Source organism: Sciurus vulgaris, assembly GCF_902686455.1.
Source record: "Sciurus vulgaris genome assembly, chromosome: 8".
In the NCBI taxonomy this organism is placed as follows: domain Eukaryota; kingdom Metazoa; phylum Chordata; class Mammalia; order Rodentia; family Sciuridae; genus Sciurus; species Sciurus vulgaris.
Window position 1 is genome coordinate 107,173,923 of NC_136468.1, and position 18,924 is coordinate 107,192,846.

At 46.0% G+C, this 18,924-nt stretch overlaps 1 protein-coding gene across 5 annotated transcripts in view; it reads right to left on the reverse strand.

The window, feature by feature from the left end:
* TNS3 (tensin 3) overlaps window positions 1-18,924 on the reverse strand; it is a 268,106-nt gene that overhangs the window by 101,821 nt on the left and 147,361 nt on the right. For all 5 annotated transcript variants that reach the window (XM_079149903.1, XM_079149899.1, XM_079149900.1 and 2 more), the window contains 3 exons: window positions 3,664-3,793; window positions 3,311-3,376; window positions 2,229-2,333 (listed from right to left, as the gene is read on the reverse strand). In XM_079149903.1, coding sequence (XP_079006029.1) covers window positions 2,229-2,333; window positions 3,311-3,376; window positions 3,664-3,793 — 301 coding nt within the window. The remainder of the gene's footprint in view (window positions 1-2,228; window positions 2,334-3,310; window positions 3,377-3,663; window positions 3,794-18,924) is intronic.

The window sequence follows — 18,924 nt, forward strand, 5'->3', positions numbered from 1 at the left end:
GTGCCTGTGGAGTAGTGAATGTGAAGCTCTCCTTGGCAGCAGTCCCACTCATGCTGGGCCCAGGGGAACCATACCACACACCGGACTCCTTACCTCTCTCCTCCTAGAACATGAACACAGAGGTCATCCAACCAGAACCTACAATTTCAGGAGCCTCCATCTCGTGGTCATTGCCCCTCCAGGCTCACACAGCCCTCAGCAACAAGGGAGTTCCCATGTTGAGAGACTCCCATGTGCACGCCAACTGCAAGCAGATCCTGGCCACATGCCCTGTACTTTGGTGGACTCCCCACACTGCACATTCGCAGCCTCATCACATGGCCTGCTGGCCAGTTCTGATGCAAAACCCAGACACTCCTGTTAGAACCCATCAGAACCTCCCTCCTGGGCCCAGTTTAGGATTCTGAGTTAGCCAACCTCAGTAACACTGACTAGTTCTTCAAATTGTCCCTTCCTCTTCTTACCTTGGGCTATTTACTCACTTCTCCAAGGGCCAACCCATCTATATTCTCTCCTCTAGTAGAAGACAGCACAGGGCAATCAACAGATAAGAGTGATGCTTCATGTCAATAGATGCCACTGGAAAAGAGCTCTGCTGTCAAAAATTTGATAATACAAGCCAAGTGTAGTGGTACATACCTGGAATCCCAGAGGCCTGGGAGGCTGAGGCAGGAGGATCACAAATTCAAAGCCAGCCTCAGCAATTTAGCGAGGCCCTAAGCAACTTAGTGAGACCCTGTCTCAAAATAAAATATAAAACAGGCTGGAGATGTATCTCAGTGGTTAAGCACCCCTGGGTTCAATCCCCAGCACAAAAAAAAAAAAATTGATCATCCAGTTTTGGAAAAGGTGACAGGGATCTGCCTCTCAGCCTTTATGATTTGTGTATGAACTATGAATCTTTAAGACATAATACAAATATTTTCCAAAAGCTTTTAGTTGGAATTGTTTTAATACATAAGTATCTTAAAGGACTGGGGTTCTAAATGATTGACACCAGGAAAGAATTTCTATATACCTTATATAGAAAGGCTGGCCTCCTCTACAAAGCTGCCTGCTAAAACCCCAAACTTCACCCTCAGAATTTGCATTCCATCTCTGGGTACCTCCTCTGGTCCTGGTGTATTTGGCATTATAATAATTTCTTTTGTTGAAATGTCACCCCACACAACCTAGGAAGGGCATACACTTCCCCAGCACAAGCAAAGCAGTGCCTTATAATGCCCAGGGACATACAATAAGGTGCCCCTAGCCCGGTCCACAGATACTAACTTCCTAACTGGAAATTAAGCAGTCCACAAGGGTACAACACTGGCTTTTAAATTCTGTGCATCTGGATATAACTAATTTGACCAAAAAAAAAAAAAATAATAATAATAATAATTATGTACTCCCCCAAAACAGGAATGATTCTCAGTCAGTGGCTGAGAAAGACAAAAGACCAGAAGGACCACAGAAGCCCTGCCTCCCCTCTTTGAAATCCACCCCCACTTGTTTCTTTCAGTCATCCCAGCAGGCAGCTGTCCTTTTGTTTCTTTGCTGCTTCATGTGTTACTTGTGACCTACATTATATAAGCCATGGATGAACAGAGAACACTGTAGGTGAGGCAGTCTTAGAACAGTTGAGATCAGAATGATACAGCCACAGACCCAGGGACACCTATATAACAAGCAAACAGAAACAAAATCCAAAGGTCTGTCACCCCCAGGGCTAAACAACAGGAGGACAACTGTCCGTGACTATTGCCTGGCATTCCCCACACTCAAACAGGAAAAGAGGGAAGAGAGGGAAACACACACACACACACACACACCATCAGGCGAGGAGGCTCACAGTAACCACCATTACCCAACTTCACCAAGCCTGCTTCTCATGAACACCCTCAAAATATAACAGTAAGCCAGGCATGGTGGTGCATGCCTGTAATCCCAGCCATTCGGGAGGCTGAGGCAGGAGGATTGCGAGTTCAAATCCAGCCTCAGCAACTTAGCAAGGCCCTAAGCAATTTAGAAGATTCTGTCTCTAAATAAAATAGAAAAAAGGGCTGGGGATGTGGCCTGGGTTCAATCCTGGCACTGAAGAAAAAAAAAGAAAAGAACTGTGTTCAGAAATATGGGGAGATTTTCATCTTATGAGCAGACAGCAGAGTTTTTCTGAGCTAACGGTGAACAAGCCGTCTTCCCCGCATCTCCCTCTCAGCCAGTACATGGGAGATGACAGCACGCACCTTCTCCATCTGCACTCAGGTTCTCGTATGAGTCCCAGCGGATCAACGGGTCTGCTGTATTATAGTCCACGATCACTCTGTGGTCATTGTGCAGATGCTCACATGCTGCAGGGACACAGCAGGGTGTTAGTCCCAACAAAGCCCAGCACCTCTGTCATCCATCAGACCCCAAGGGATGAGGGCAGCTGAGCTGCCGAATTGGAGCATGAAAGTGAAGCTGTGTTCACGGTCCCTCTCCAGCATGCCATGGCACTAATCAGAGATACAGGCACAATTGTTGACAACAGCTAAAACCTCTCAGTGGAAAGGCAAGGTGAACACTGGTCTTTCGTGCACTGTGCCAGGCTTGGGGATCTGAGTGCCACTTTGCAAAAGGGAGGCCCTTAAATCATCTTACAGGTGGGAACACAGGGGTATCTTTGGGTATCACTTGGTCTCAGAAAGGATGACTTTGAGACTCTTGGCTCTTAAGTCCATATTCCTGCCATTAGTCATTCTAAAGATGCCAAGATGAACTTTAACACTCAAGTCTTGCATTTAATAGTTCCTGTCTAAATCTGACAGTGAGCCTAGAAAAAGGGTGACTGTTTTTCAGGTTGTTAAAAGGGAATTAAAACTTTCATGCATGTGGAACTTTCATTTATCACCTTGATGATAGAAGGGTTGCTTTTTAAAAATGTTTTTATGAAACAGGAGAATTTATTTAGCACTTAGATACCTGTAGTCTATTGTACTTAAAATTCTCTTCTAAAATGTTCATGGTTTGTTGAGGACAAAAGTAAATATTTAGTATAATTTCCAAGTAAATGGAAGGTAGACCCTCAGGAACACCACTGAACCCTGAAGAGTTCCTTCCCTCTTCAGTCAAGTGGCTTTGGGCAAGTTACGTCACTTCTAGGTCTTACTGACCCAAGTGGGCCTTATTGTCTCTGAACCTCCTCTTCCCCACTATCCAGTATCCTATTTTTAAAAATTTAGTTATGAAAGTTTCCAAGTATGTACAGAGGTAGGAGGCCAGGACCAACACCTGCCTCAGTCAGCATCAACCTCCAGCTCCCCAAGCATCCTGCCTGGCTACCCACCTTGGATCTTCTCAGGTGTGGCCGAGAAGACTAGCTCAATCTTCCCATAGTCAGGAAAACGGTCATCTGAAAAAACACATGTGGAGCTGATGAGCTACAAAAGCAGAGATGATTTTCTTCTTACATTCCAACCAGAGCCACAATGGAAACACCTCATGGCACAGAGCATCCCCAGCTTCCCTGAACTTTTTTCTGCCACAGATCAAATGTCAGTTTCTCTTGAAGTCAGTAATATTAAATCTTGCTGGCAGGCTGAACTGAAGAGAGGGTTGGGAGGACACCTACCCAGGCAGGGTCAGGTGCTCCGTTCCCTGTGACCTCCGTCCACTCTGGGGGGCCCAGCTCTGTCTCACCTTTGCAGGCACTGTCCAGATCCTCCTTTCCAAACACAAGTCCGTAGCCCTGCACAGCCCCAGTGTGAAACTGCAGGCGGAAAATGACATCGCGGGTGGCCGAACGGTACTTCTTGTGGTAGCATTTCACCTGGTTACAGAAGGAAAGAGAAAACAGGCAATTACTGAGCATAAGAGCATGAAACTAGCAAGGACCGCACTCTGCCTGCGTTGGTGTGCATGGCATGGACTCTCTGAACTGTCGTGGTGGAGAGTTCACATTCACTTGGGCTGGCGGCAGACATCCCCACATTGCTGCTGCTGCGGTGATGAACCCTTAGGACACTTCCTAAGATCCTTGTGTTGTTTCAAGGGAATCAAAGTCCCGACGCACTGGTGCCTTTGGTTCTCAGGGGGCCACGCCCAAACCCTTGCAGAGCACAAGACTGTGTCATCTGAACAATAAAATTAGGTGGCCTCTTTTCCCTAGAGTTTAACAAATGATTGTGGTGGCGTTTTTTTCTTTCATCTGAACTGTGCTTTGAATTAAGGCCTTTCCATTTTCACCAAGAGGAAGGGGCTGATCATCACAGAGCAGAGAGGAAAGAGAGACAGGGAGAAAGGGAGAGAACTCGAGAGGAAGAGAAGGAGAGATGGTAGAGATGGAGACGGAGAAGTAGAGAGAGACAAAATGATCGAAAGAGAGGAGAAAGAGAAAACATAGGCGTTTAGTTTCCTGTGCCTGAATGTCTGGATGGCCTGTAAGTAATTGTTTTAGGAGAAACTTTCACAGTCACCCTGCTGTGATCTGAACTCAGGCTGCAATGCCCAGTCATACAGTTTGTGGTTCACTAGGTCCCTGGGGTGCTGATCAAGCCCCAGGGTGGTGTGCCAATAAACACGCTGGAGGGGTGATTGGGAGACGGTGGGCAGAGCTCCCAGTATCGTAGACCATCTTGACTCCAGGGGCCTCCCGGCATTCGGCTACATGCTGTGGGGAGATGACAGGGGCAGTACCACCTTGCCAGGGTCCCCAGGACGTCCGAGGTATATCAGACTCTCAGAACACAGAGCGCTCAGGGAAGGCACATCATCCCATGGGAAGCTGGGGGTGGGAGAGGGCTGGTTAGCAGGGCAGCCGCTTTTTCTAAAAGAGACTTTTCTGGTGAATGATGGCTTCGAAGTAGGACAAGCTTCACAAGCACAAATGACAAGCAATACAGAAATGCGATGTGAACAGTGACGCAGGAGAATGTATGGTGATATTCCATCATCCCCAGGAAACCATCCCACAGAAGCTAAAGGAAAAGAAGCCCAAAGAGCTTCAGCCCAGGATGCTGAGAACCATGACCCCTTGGACGGATCCAGAAGTTGTTTACTGTTCTACTATCTACAAGGAAACAGTATGATAAATAAATGAAAAAAAAAATGTAAATAAGACCTTGGGGGATGTTCCCTGTTGACAAATACAAGCTGAGCATGTATTTATTGCATGGTCAGGTGCCTCCAGGGACATTGTAAATCCGGGTGATGCAGACAGAGGCCTGGCCTCCAGCGGCTGGGCCAGGGGAGTGTGCAGTCAGCAAACAAGAATTGGGAAGGAATATTAAGACTTTACTTGGCTTTCCAGCCAAGGTATGCTGGCCCCAAATCTTCCTCCTGATCTGGGAATCTCTGGCTCTTCAATAAGACTCAATCAAAGACCATTCTTGCAGTAAACTTTCCAGAATATTCTGGGACCATCTTCACCCCTCCTCTGAGCACTCATGCCCCACACTCACCACAATGACTGATCATCAAATGCTGTAGGCCTGGAGTAAGAGGGAGCTTCTCCCAGCCAGACAGGGTCTAATCCACAACTACCTGGTCTCTAAGGATGACGGCTTTTCTCTCACTGACTGCCTTGGAAGTGGAGAGTGGTAAGGGGAGACCAGGGTAGGAAAAGGGAAAAAAAAGAGCCCAAATTCAAGCCAGTCTTGCTCTCGAATTTTATAAATACTTAGGAGAAAAAAAATTTGAGAAACAACAAGATCTCAGGAAGCACATAGCTATTGAGGGGGACAGACCTAGACTGTACAGGCATGGAGTTGGGGAGGACTCCCTAGAACAGGGGGCCTGTGCGTGGGGCCAGGTGAACATAGGCACAGGGTGGGCTCTAGGCACAGCTGTGTATCGGGTGCCAGTGGACTATCCATGGGGTCCAGCTCTTTTCCCAGGAAGCATTTCTTCTCTTCCATCTGCTTTGAGTAATAGGGAAGCTCATTCTGCACCCATTCCAAGTATGCACAGCCTGTCCCAAGCCTGAGCCTCCTATCATGTGGACTCCTGCCCACCTACCTCCAGAAGCCATGAAGCCTGCTTATCACAAGCAGCTACACCCAAACATTGCAACTCATCAGACAGGAATCTCAGTTCCCTCTACATGCCAGGCAAAGAGGAAATGGGGGGCAGTGCTGGGAGATACCCCTAGGCTGGGCATCTCCCTCAGGCACAGGTTTCTCCCCAGCAGGTCTGAGTCCTCTGTTTAAAGATTCTAAATTATCATAATACAATGTCTCAAATACTCCAGGGCTTAACAAGTAGAAAGTGATCTATCCCCAGGCACAACTGCTACCTGGGTGCTTCCTAAAGGGTTCTGTGGGTATTTGGGGGCAACGTTCCCCTATTAAACATAAGCCCTGCTTCACAATAAACTACTTCTGATCCATCAGGGGAGGCAACAGCACCCCCTCCTGTCCTCCTGACCAACTTGTCCTCCAACCAAGGAACGACTGCCTTGGAAAGAAGGAAACTGCATTGTTTTCCCTACCCAGGAAAAAAACTTCCATGTACTGATTCCCAGGGGCCATCATCAGCAAAGCAGGTCAGACCTGGAGATGAAACATCCCACCAACTAAGACTGCCTCAGTGGTCTCTTCAAGATCACCTCCAGAGGGACTAGTACTTATCCATTGTCAGTGTCAATAAATATTTGTAGCACTGGTGGCCGAGATCAGAATGGTGTTCATAACATTTAACAGAAAGAACAACACTATGCTTCTCACAGGCCCCAAAGGCCTCCCTTTAAGATATAAGGTAGTGCAAGCACTTTATAAAGACCGGAGTGAGGGGCTGTGTTCTGAAATTTCCCCTTCAGCCCTCTGGCTTTAGTAGTTTTATTTACCTGGATCTCTCCAGAACGTTTCTAGAATATGCTGATCCTTTGCCTTCACGTTTTAGAATATCTGCATCAGGAACAATTCTGAATTGCAGTCAAGATTTCACGGTATGGGAAAATAAAATAAGAAACAGCCCACAGTGTATCAAATGACAGGCAGCATCTGTCAACATGCTGTCACAGACCCACGTCAGTAGCATTTGGGTGCCAATACTGACAGGCCAACTTGCTGGGAGCCCTCAGAAGTTGGGCATGTTGTAGGTTGTGTGGACTTTATACTCGCTGACTGTCAAATGGATATTGCAACATTGGCCTATTACGTTATACAGATTAAGTGCATACACAAATACAATCTGTAATTCCAACTATCTGTGACATCGGTTACTTTTATTTATATGTACAGTCAGGTCTCCGTATCTGTGGGTTCCAGACCTGCAGATTCAACCAACCACAGACAGAAAATATTTGAGGAAAAATATTACATCTGTACTGAAAATGTTCGGATAATTTTTCCTTGTCACTAACCTCTAAACGACACAGTATAACAACTATTTATGTAGAATTTACATTGTATTGGGTATTATAAGTAATCTAGAGATTATTTAAAGTATGTGGAAGAATCGTGTAGATTATATGCAAGTACTGCGTCATTTTGTATGGGACTTGAGCATTCTTGGAGTTTGGTATCCACATGAATCCTGGAACCAATCCTCTGTAGATATTTAAGGGTGCTGGATCTATCACTTTATCACTTAAAGGGAATGAGCTTCTGAAGAGAGGGTCTTTGGTACTCAAAAATGTTGTATAAGTAATGACCTATAAGGGAATTTCTGCACGCAACTTGCCCTCCTATTGTTTGACAATACAATTTGGAAACCTTGGATTAATTTTATTTTCCACAGCTGCATAAGGATATGCCTATGCCAGTCAGGTGTGGTGGTGCATGCCTGAAATCCCAACAGCTCAGGAGCCTGAGGCAGGAGGATCACAAGTTCAAAGCCATCCTCAGCAACTTAGTGAGGCCCTAAGCAACTAGTGAAACCCTGTCTTTAAAAAAAAAAAAAAAAAAAAAACAGGGCTGGGGATTTGACTCAGTGGTTAAGTGCCCCTGGGTTCAATCCTTGGCACACACAAAAAAATAATAATAATCATATATATATATATATATATATACACACACACACACACACACACACACACATACATATATATAAAATAAAATTAAAAAAATAAAATTTAAAATATATATATAAAACGTGTGTGTGTGTGTGTATATACATGCCTATCCCCTAACTGGAGGTTACCACAATGATGATTAGACACCAAGCCCTGCTTTGACCCATCTGCTCTGAGAGTATACCAAATCTAAAGCCAGCATGTGGAATTCTCGTGCAAGGAAGGAATCAGTCAAGTGTTCACAGACAACCAATATGCCAATATGCTTGCTTCACCCTTAAGCTACATGGATATATTTTATTTCAAACTCTCCAACAGCAGGAGAAACAACACCTTGGATGAAGGGCATCAGGTTAAGGTAGGAATCCCAGGCATGCCTGCCCCACGTTCAGAAGTCAGTCCTCAAGTGCAGTCAGTTCCCACTCTCCTCCCCCTGTGCCAGCCATTGTGGAGGGCAGTGCCTATTCAGATCCAATTTCCCTTAAATTTTTTAACTAAAAAAAGCAGGACCCTTAAAGCATTCCCATCAGAAATGAGAGTCGCACTCTTGTCCAGTTCTTCTCCTGGAACTGCCTTAGGAGGCTTTGAGGAATCTGAATCTCCAGGGAATAAGCTGTAACCACAGATTTGAATACTAAAGATAGTTAAGCCATCAATCAATGTACCCACATCAAGAGGGACAACAGGAACCATGGTCTCCCTTGGAGCTGAAAATGATTTCAAATGGCTGCAATATTGTAATTCATGACCCCAAAACAATGAAAGGTAAGCAGATACTGGTTGTGCATGAAAACCCAACTAAGTTACGGTGCTGAGCTGACAGAATAGATGAAGAGCTGGCCCAGGTCTAGAAGAGCCCTGGTGTAATGAGAAAGAATATCACAAAATACAACAGCTATGAACACAACAGACCTCCCTTAGGTAAGTCTCAGAGAGATACTTCCACCCGCCCTCATCTTATATCACTGCCTCCTGTAAGAAATAAAAGAAGGGGTTATGCATGTCTGCAGTCTCTAGAGGAGAACTTACCTTTGTTTACCAGTGTGGTCATTGGAGCAAGGTCATGGGGGCCAGCAACCATGACAACAAAATACAAGTGGCCTTAGGTTTGCCCAGTCAAGGGTAGCAAGATGGAGCATGATGGACTGAAAAGTGCTTACAAACCCTGGACCTGCACACTGAGCCCCAGAGGGGACAAGCCAGATCAGGCCCATGGCTTTCTGCCAGGTTCCGGCTGGGCTTCTGCCCATGTGAATTCCTGAGCAGGTTACATAACGACGGAGCTGCCCTCACCAATGTTCTGCCTCTTACCTGACAACAGCATATTTGCTGATCTTCTTGAGTTCCTGCCTTTTTGAAGGAATGGATTGGAAAATCTGACTTTGTAAGAAAAGTACATAGCAAAGACAGAAGGGGTCAGGGGTGCAGTTAAGAGGGGCCATGGGGAGAGCAGGCCATGAGGAGGCCAAGGCAGATGGCAGATCAGTGTTGATTCACTATCACCAGGAACGGATGGCATCATCCCCTAATCCCTGGAGTCAAAGGAGTAACTGACTTTCCCAACATGTCTCAATGCAGAGTTCTTCATGAGGAAAGACAAATTTATCTGAGCCCACAATTTGATTTGATAAAATCAAAGCTAGTTGACTCACGGAAAGAGATCAAGATGGCTTTTGGAAGGAGGAGGGCGAAGGATGGTGAGCCAGCCTGGGAAGAGACTTCCCACCTTCTGCTGCACAGAGGCAGCCTAAGAAAACATCCAGACAGAGAGAGCTGGCATCTTCAGTTGGTAAATCTAGACATGCATTTTCTGCTTTTTTGTTACTGTGACTAAAAAATCTGATCAGAACAATTTTAAAGGTGGAAGTTTAGTTGAGGGCTCACAGTTTCAGAGGTCTTAGTCCATAGAAGGCTGACTCCATTCCTCAAGGTTTGAGATGAAGCAGAACATCATGGCATAAGAGTGGCAGAGGGAACCAGCTCACACAGTGATCAGGAAGCAGAGAGACTCCATTCTCCAGATACAAAATATATACCCATAGCGACGTCCCCAATGAACCACTTCCTCCAGACACAGCACACCTGCCTCCAGTTACCACTCAGTGAATCCCATCAGGGGTTAATCCACTGATTAGGTTGAGGCTATAATCCAACAATTTCTCCTCCAAACCTTCTTGCATTGTCTTTCCCGTGAGTTTTTGAGGGACATCACATCTAAACCATAACACTGCTCCTCAGGACCCTCTCTAAGTCAAAGCTATTGCCAAATTCTTCTTGAGAAATGAAACCACCTGTGTACTTGAATTTGACACAGAAAAGGCCCTCAGGAACTCATTTCCTGCATGCAACATTAAGGTGTGACTTCAGGTTTTGACTGCAGCTGCAGGACAAAACTGAAGGACAGGGAAAGTGAAAGCAGGATGGCTGCCATCTCTTGTGTGGCCATTTGGGTTCACCTGGAGATGAAGCAAGGCCACAGAGGAGGAACTGGGGACTCCTTTTAAAAATGCAGGACACCAGAACCGATTCAAGCGGTGAGAAAGGAAGACTCCCGTCACTCTCTAGTGAGCCCTGGCAATAAGGGACAAGCTGCAGCATCGTTTCTTTCCCGTGTTGGCCCCTGTGGTTTTCGTGTGGAACCAAAAGCACTGGAATTTTTAAGCTTCGGCACAACACAGGCTCCGTAGACTCTGATTTGATCATTGGCTGTGACACTTGACTGCCACCGTTTGATCTGCCTTGAAGTCACACCCTATAGACTCCCAGAAAAGAGTCTTTTTCCACCCCAATTTGACTTCAACTCTTATGTCTATGCAAAAACCAACACTCTCAGCTCTAATTGTGCTAATTATCTTTATGCTCCTCTTAACGAACAACTAGAATCTAAACTCCTGGGAGTAAGTTCTGTGTGTGGCTTGCTTTCACATCCACCTTATCACACTATGTAGGCCACAGGCTATTGATACTTGGTCACCAGTGAATGCTAGTGACAAACTATAGCCAAAGATGCAGGGAGATTAATCACACTTGATTCCACTACTAATCTTACTAAACATTCTAGAATAGGCTTAGTGAATGTAAAGAGGCATTGTGGGCTGAGCTGTATCCTTCCAAATTCACAGGTTGAAGGTCTCAGGACCTCAGAGTATGACTGTATTTGGAGACATTATTCTGATAAAGGTAATTTAGTCAAGACTCTTAAGGTAGGCCCTAATGAATTGCAGCTGGTGTCCTTAAAAGAAGGGATCAGGACTCAAACACAGAGGGATGGCCACTCAGAGATAGTGAGGAGACAACATCTGCAAGCCAAGCAGAGAGGTCTCAGAAGAAACCAAACCACTTCAGGCTTTTGACTTTGGATATCCAGGTTCCAGAACAGTGAGAAAATTAATTCCTGATATTTAAGTAACAGTCTGTGTCACTTCATCAAAGCAACCCCAGAAAAATACAGTAAGTATGAAGCACTTTTAGGCTTCTTAGAGGCAGACTACTTACTAAACCTCTAACCACTTCTATGGACAGTGCAAGGAAAAATTACTCTCTGTGATGGAAAATTACCCTTCTCAGCTGTTACCCATATCTCCTGCCTCCTATCTGATAACACAGCAGAAACAAGTGCAGAGTGTACAAAAAGGAATCATAAACACAGGAAGCATAAATCAAATCATAAAGCAAGCCTAAAAATATTCCATGTGAGAAATGAAAAGAGGTGCAGGAAGGAAATTATCTTACCAAAAGTTATCTCCTGTGAAAAGTTCTAGAACCTCCTGTTTGCCAGCATTTCTACTGGCAACAAATCATGCATGGATGAGGTGCCCCCATGGCATGAAACATTCACCTCCAGAGAGCCCCCAGCTGAACCTCCTCTCCCCAGGTCTCCAGGTCCCTCTGGCTTCTGCTTTGACAGACACACTGGAGAGGCTGATCCACTGCTGATCACACCCATACAGCCCCTGGAGTGGCCATGTCCATCACAGGGAAGGCCAGTAGCTACCTGGCACATGGCTCACTAGCTTAATGGTTTTCAGAGAGCCTGGCTCAGCTGACTTGCTGGGGGTGTGACCCTGCCCAGTGATCCTCTGCTTCAGCCAAAGGCTCCTGGTATATACATGGGAATTGGGGTATAAGGTGGGAATGACAATGGGCAGGGTACAGTGCTGGCCCCTGATCACACTTAGTAATTTCAAGCTGCTACCCTTCTGCTTGTGCTTCTCAGACATCACCTGAGTGTCCATCTGTCCTCTGAGGGGCACAATGACAGGTCAGAGAGTTCACAAGTGAGAACTGAATGGGTGTTTGGAGTCCTCTGTGGAGCCATCAGAGAGGTGACCGGAGGCAGCACTCACTGAGTCATCAAATCTGCACAGCTGGTAAGATATGGGGTCACGGGTTGTGGGAGGGGAAAACAAAAGTTGTCAAAGATGAAGCTCAAGTTTAGAGTGTAGAGGTGGGGGTGAGTGGGGAGTCCCTGCAGAGCTTACAGACAGAAAGACGAGGCTGACAAAGGGCACTCTGGGCAGCTGGTGGATCCTAGTAGGCTAGGACCATAATAGTCTGAATCAGAAGTAAGTAAGGGGCAGGCGAGAGCCAACAAGGGGCGAGGGAAGCAGGAGGGACAATCTAGAGAACACAAGGTCGGGGCAGCAGCTGGGGAAGGCTCCTGGGGACTTCAGGCTAGAAGACAGGGGAAAAGAACACACCATCAGAAAGAACAGGGCTCATGAGGGGACCATCACAGACCAGGTCAAGGATGATGCCACCGTGGCCACCAGTGGGGAGAGGGAGAGGGCACCACCACTGAGCAGAGTAGCAAAGAACAGGATGTCTGGCCACTGTCTTTTCCTGAGACCTGGTAAGAAAGAGGAAACCCAGGGCCAGGTTGGAGGTGAAGGTGCCAGTGAGAGAGGCCAGCAGAGGGAACCACAGTGAGGCACAGGAGTCAGGAAAGCCTGAGACAGGGAAAGCAAGAGGGCAGGACAGGTGGAGAGGCGACAGCCTGTGCTGCAGACTCAACGTGTGTGTCCCTCCAAAATCCACTCAAAGTGGATCAAAGACCTTGGAATTAGACCGGAAACACTGAAACTGCTAGAAGAAAACCTAAGGCAACACTCCCATACATTGGTATAGGCAGCAACTTCCTTAACAAGATTGCTAAAGCTCAAGAAGTAAAACCAAGAATCAGTAAGTGGGGGGGTATCAAATTAAAACAACTCTGCACAGTAAAGAAAACAATTAGGGGTGTGAAAAAAGCCTACTATAGAATGGGAGAAAAAATTTCCCTATTCCAACAAGGGATTAATATCTAGCATATATATATAAAAAAAACCTTAACACCAAAAAAGCAAATCAATCAATAAGTGGACAAAGATCTAAATAGACACTTTTCAAAAGAAGAAATACAAATGGGCAACAAATATACGAAAAAATGCCCAACATCTTTAGCAATCAGAGAAATGCAAAGCAAAATTTACACGGAGGTTTCATCTCACTCCAGGTAGAAAGGCAGCCATCAAGAACACTAATAACAATAATTGCTGGTAGGGATGAGAAGAGAATAGATACATTAATGCATTATTGATGGGACTGTGTCTTAGTACAACTACTTTAGAAAGCAGTATGGAGATTTCTCAAAAGACCAGGAATGGAGGGCAGGTGCAGTGACACACTCCTGTAATCCCAGTGGTTCAGGAGGCTGAGGTAGGAGGACCATGAGTTCAAAGACAGCCTCAGCAAAAGCAAGGTGCTAAGCAACTCAGTGAGACCCTGTCTCTAAAAGAATACAAAATAGGGCTGAGGATGTGGCTCAGTGGATGAGTGCCCCTGAGTTCAATCCCCAGTACTCACCCCCACCCCCCAAAAAAAGACTAGGAATGGAACCACCATATCACCATATGATCCAGCTATTCCACTCCTTGAAATTTACCCCAGAGATCTAAAAACAGCATATCATAGTGTTACATGCATAACAGTATTTATTTATAGTAGTGCAATTTACAGTAGCCAAGTTATAGTACAGGTAGGTGTCCATCAAGGGACAAATGGATAAAGAAAATGTGGTGTATATACACAATGGAGTTCTAAACAGCCATAAGGAATAATGAAATTAGCTAGGCACAGTGAGGGACTCCTGTGATCCCAGGAGCTTGGGAAGACTGAGATAGGAAGATCACAAGTTCAAAGTTAGCCTCAGCAACTCAGCAAGGCTGTATGCAACTCAGCAAGACCCTGTCTCTAAATTTAAAAATACAAAAGAAAATAAAAAAGGAAAAAAGAAAAGGGGCTGGGGATGTGGCTCAGTAGTTAAGCACCCCTGGATTCAATCCCTGGTACCAGAAAAAACAAAAAACAAAAAAAAAAAAAAAAAAAGAAAGAAAGAAATTATGTCATTTACTGGTAAATAAATAAAACTGGAGAATACCATGGTGAGTTAAATAAGCTAGACTCAAAGTCTGCTTTCATGCACAGAAGCTAGAGAGAGCAAGGGAAGGGGGGGAAGATGGAGAATAATCAAAAAAGGTGGGGAGGTCTCATGAAAATAGAAAAGAGGAAGGGGATGGAGAAGGGAAGAGAGGGACTGGGAAATGAACTCTACTAAACAATGTTATGTCCATGTGCAAGTACCATAATGAATTCCATATATATATATATACACACAATTATATATACATGGATATATAATTACAATACTAATTAAAATAACAATAATACAAGAGAGGTCAGTAGAGCAAGCAGGCCAGGGGAGGGAAGAGGGGAGGGAAAGAGAAGGTACTGGGAAATGAGATTGATCCAATTGTTATGTGCATAAATGAATATGAAATAATAAGTTCTATTGTATATAATTACAAGGCACTAATTAAAAAAATCTTAATCTATGTGATGACATCTTCACCCTCAAAGTGACAGTATTGGGAGGTGGGGGTGTGGGAAGGTGATTAGTCAGGAGGTTAGGTCCCTCGGGAATAGCATTAGTACCCCTATAGAAGGGACCCCAGAGAGCTGCTTCACCCCTTCTACTACATAAGGCACAGCAGAAAGGAGCCATCTATGAATCAGAAAGTGGGTCCTCAATAGACACTGAATCTGCAGCACCTTGGCCGTGGATTTCTGGCTGGAGAAATAAATTCCTGTTGACTATAGGTCACCCAGTCTGTGGTGTTCTATAAAAGCAGTCTGAGCAGAACAAGCTGGACTGGAAGACCACCAAGAAGAGAGGGTGGGTTCCTCACTCGGAAGCACCCCACAGCAGCAAGGACCTTTCATCCTGAAACAATGTCCACCCATGTTCAAGTTCAAGAGCGATGTCCTTCCAGAAGATGCCCATGTTGGATGGTGGGTCTGGGTCTCACCTCCACAACTACTCAAACCTGTTCTCAGGTGAGGCCTACACCTGACCCTCTCCCTGCCAAGGCTGTCCCTATGAGTGCCTTACAGTCAATGGAACCCCCGGAACAGGCCCAACCTACTCCTAGGATCACCTGGAACCTGTCCCCCATCCCTTCTACCTGCTTCCTGCTCCCTGAAATGCTCCAAATTTAACTGCTCTGATTCTCAAACATCAGCCTGTTCCTGAAGGTGCCACATCCTTATGGGGTCCTGGTGCCCTGCTCCCTATGTGAAGCCTGAACCCCTCCCCTCTGAAAACCCACCTGTGTGATATGGCACGCAGAGCCTTGTGGACCCCTCGCCCCAGACCAAGACCGCACGAGCCCTAGGTAATGAGTGGAATTGACCTTTCCATGATGCCCTAGTCACCCTCAAAATTGACTCGCATTCCTGCTGACTCAGTGCCTTGCTTGCTGTGGGCATCAGTCTCTCTCTGCTGACCAAGAGCTTCTCTAGAGGAGACATTAACAAATACTAGCTTCCCTGGCCCTCCTGACCACGGCCTGAGCTTCAGGGGTTCTCTGCTCAGCACCAACTGGACTCACAAGTTTGACTCCAATTTTTGCAACAGTTCAAATAATCATTGCTTTCAGAGTAGTTGCAATGGCCTCTTTACTTGTTGGATAACAAACCATTCACAAACAAAACTGCAAATAGCCGTGGGCCACTGATACGTAAACAGAGCTGTGTTGCTGTGACCTCTGGATGACCAGCACACATCATTTTTTACCCCAACGTCATCCAGCAATACCAACACACAGGACTGGACTTTCCTGAGCTTGACAGCACCCAGCTTCCTGAGTTCCCTGGACACCCAGGAACTTTACCAGGATGGGGGCCAAGCCCAGGCACATCTACCAGAGAGCCCTCCCACCCACTCAGGTTCCTCTCCTCCTCTGCCCCACCCAGTTTGTTCCTGGATCCAACTCACTGATCAAGTGCCAACTGCTACCTCCACCCACAGCCTCCACCCACCTAGACAGCCTCCTTGCTGCACTGCCTGCTCAAAGCCACATTCCAGTGGCCACAGCCAGGCACATGTGATATTTACTGAGACCTCGTGCTTGGGTTGCAGTGCCCACTACAGGACAGGACAGGGCTGGAATGCAGCTCAGTGGGAGGAGGTTCATGGTGGAGGAGTAAAGGGAAAAGGCAGCGGCCGCTCATAAGGTCAAGCCATGGTCTGTCCGGTCATGACAATGGTGTGCACAATGTTTCAGCCTCATCTTGGTACGGCCTTCACCCACTGTCCTGGGAGATTAAGTGAGTTCACTCATTTCATCTTCACAAACCTAAGTGTGCTCCTCATTTCCCAAAAGAGAAATATGCAAGAATTCCTTTCCAAGATGTTGAATTTCCTCAAAAAGACAGATGTTCTAGCAAAGGCAAAAGACTCCTCTGGACACCGTGAGGCCAGGATGTTGTGCCCTCTGTTGGTAACACCCTTCCAGTCCAGCACCTTGATGTCTAAGTCACAGGTCACAACCACCTGTGTTCTTACCCAACCTACTCTGTCTCACCCTATAGTGGCCCCTCTGGGTTAGGGGCAGGTAGTCTTCAAGTAAAAACGAACCAAACACTCAACCCATGTCTCCACCAGGCTCCTCCAGGACAAGGAAATCACTCTGCCCCTCCCTTCCTTCCTGTGAGTAGGGTCAAGCCCATAGACTCGAAAGAGGACAAAGTGTTCCAAAAAAGACTATTGGGTAAAAAAATCACAAAGGGAGAAAGAACGGAAGTGAAGAAGGGCAAGAGAATGAGAATAGAAAAAGGAAGAGGAGAGAGAGCAGAGGGAGGACGGAGAAGAAGGGAAGGATCAGGGGAAGGGGAGGGGCAGTTACATCTCAATTAGACTGCACACTGGTCTCAGAAGCTTGCATTCACCAGCTTGGGAATTTGAGGGGAACACTTGCCCTTGTTCTGGGAAGTGGTGAGGGGCAGGGAGCCACACATTCTAAACTGAGAGTCACTCTCCACATGGTAGTTTTTGGTCATCTCCCATGGCTCATCCTAAAGGGGCATGGCTTTAACAACTAATCCCTGAAGACAGGGAGCTGCCCCCCGAAAAAGCCAACTCCAAAGTAACCCCCCTACAACCGAAGGGCAGGCAAAACATGGTGACAGGCAGATGCCAATCCTACCCACCAGCCTCTCCTGTCCTCTTCTTTGAAGCTGGAACACTTGACCCTGTTCCAGAGCTAGAGACAGGTTAGAGCCACAGCTGTGTAAAGCCTGGTTAGTGCTGACACAAAGCAGTACTCAATAAAGGCTCGCAGACCTATAATCCCAGCTACTTTGGAGGCTGAGGCGGGAGAATCAGAAGTTCAAGTCTAGTTGGAGTAACTTAGGCACTGTTTCAAAATAGAAATGGCCGTACTTGTAGTTCAGTGGTAGAATTCTCCTAGGTCCAATCCCAAATTTTGAAATAAGTGAGCAAATAAATAAACAGCTCAGCCCCTTTGTTCAACAATTGCAGGGGTTCTACAGCCAGGGCCAGCACTGCACACTTGGGCAGGAGACATGGAGCAGCACTTGGTGGGGAGCATCTCTCTCCCCTCCTTGCCCTGTCCCTCTCTCCTAACCCCAGGGAAGCAGGGAGCCTGCACTATACTGCAACTACAGGCCTTTCTCCTTGGGGCAGCAGAATAGAAGGGCTGAAAAATGAGCTTGTGGAAACAGAGTAACCATCTCCACCCTCAGCTTTCCCACCTGTCAAACATAAGTGCAGTTCTTGCATGAGGTTGTCATGGGAATGAAGGTGATTTTGTGCAGTGCTCAGCACAATGCTGAGCAAAGTTAGAGCTCAGCCACATGGCCACTCTACTTACTTACTGACCCTCATGCCCCCTCAGGTGCCTTCTCCACCTGAAGAATTCTACCCTCTGAAGCAGCACAGACTGAGGCACAGGACTCAGAGGGCATACAAAAGGTATGAATATATCTCCAGGGTCTCTATCCTTATGATCCTTATGGATATTTTTTTTTTCCCAGAGCTGAGGTTCAAGCCTAGGGTTTTGAGCAATATAAGCACATACTCTACCACTGGGCTATTATACCTATATTTTTATGAAAATCTGGAATGGACAAGGTGGATATTTCTCTCCATCTATTAATGAAGAGTTTTACCTTTTGGAGGAAATTAATGAGGATCCCCAAAGACTTTGGTTGAGCCTTTTATGTATACTGCAAAGTGAACTCCTGAGTCAACTAACCTTTATCCAAGCAGGTCTGCCAAGGCCATGTAAAGATCATATCTAAGTTATTCTATGCACCTTGGCAGCTATACATATGCCTTAAAGGTTTTCCTTATTCCAGATGAAATCTTTACTAAAATTATTTCACGTGTATAAATTCTTTCGTATTCAAGATAGATAAAAGAGTGCTGGGTATAATGGCACACATCTTAATTCCATAGTCTCGGGGACTAAGGCACAAAGATGGCAAGTTTAAGGCCAGGCTCAACAACTTAGTAAGGCTCTAAGTAACTTAGTGAGGCCCTAAGCAACTTAGCAAGTCTCTGTCTCAAAACAAAAAATAAAAAGGTCTGGGGATATGACTCAAAGGTC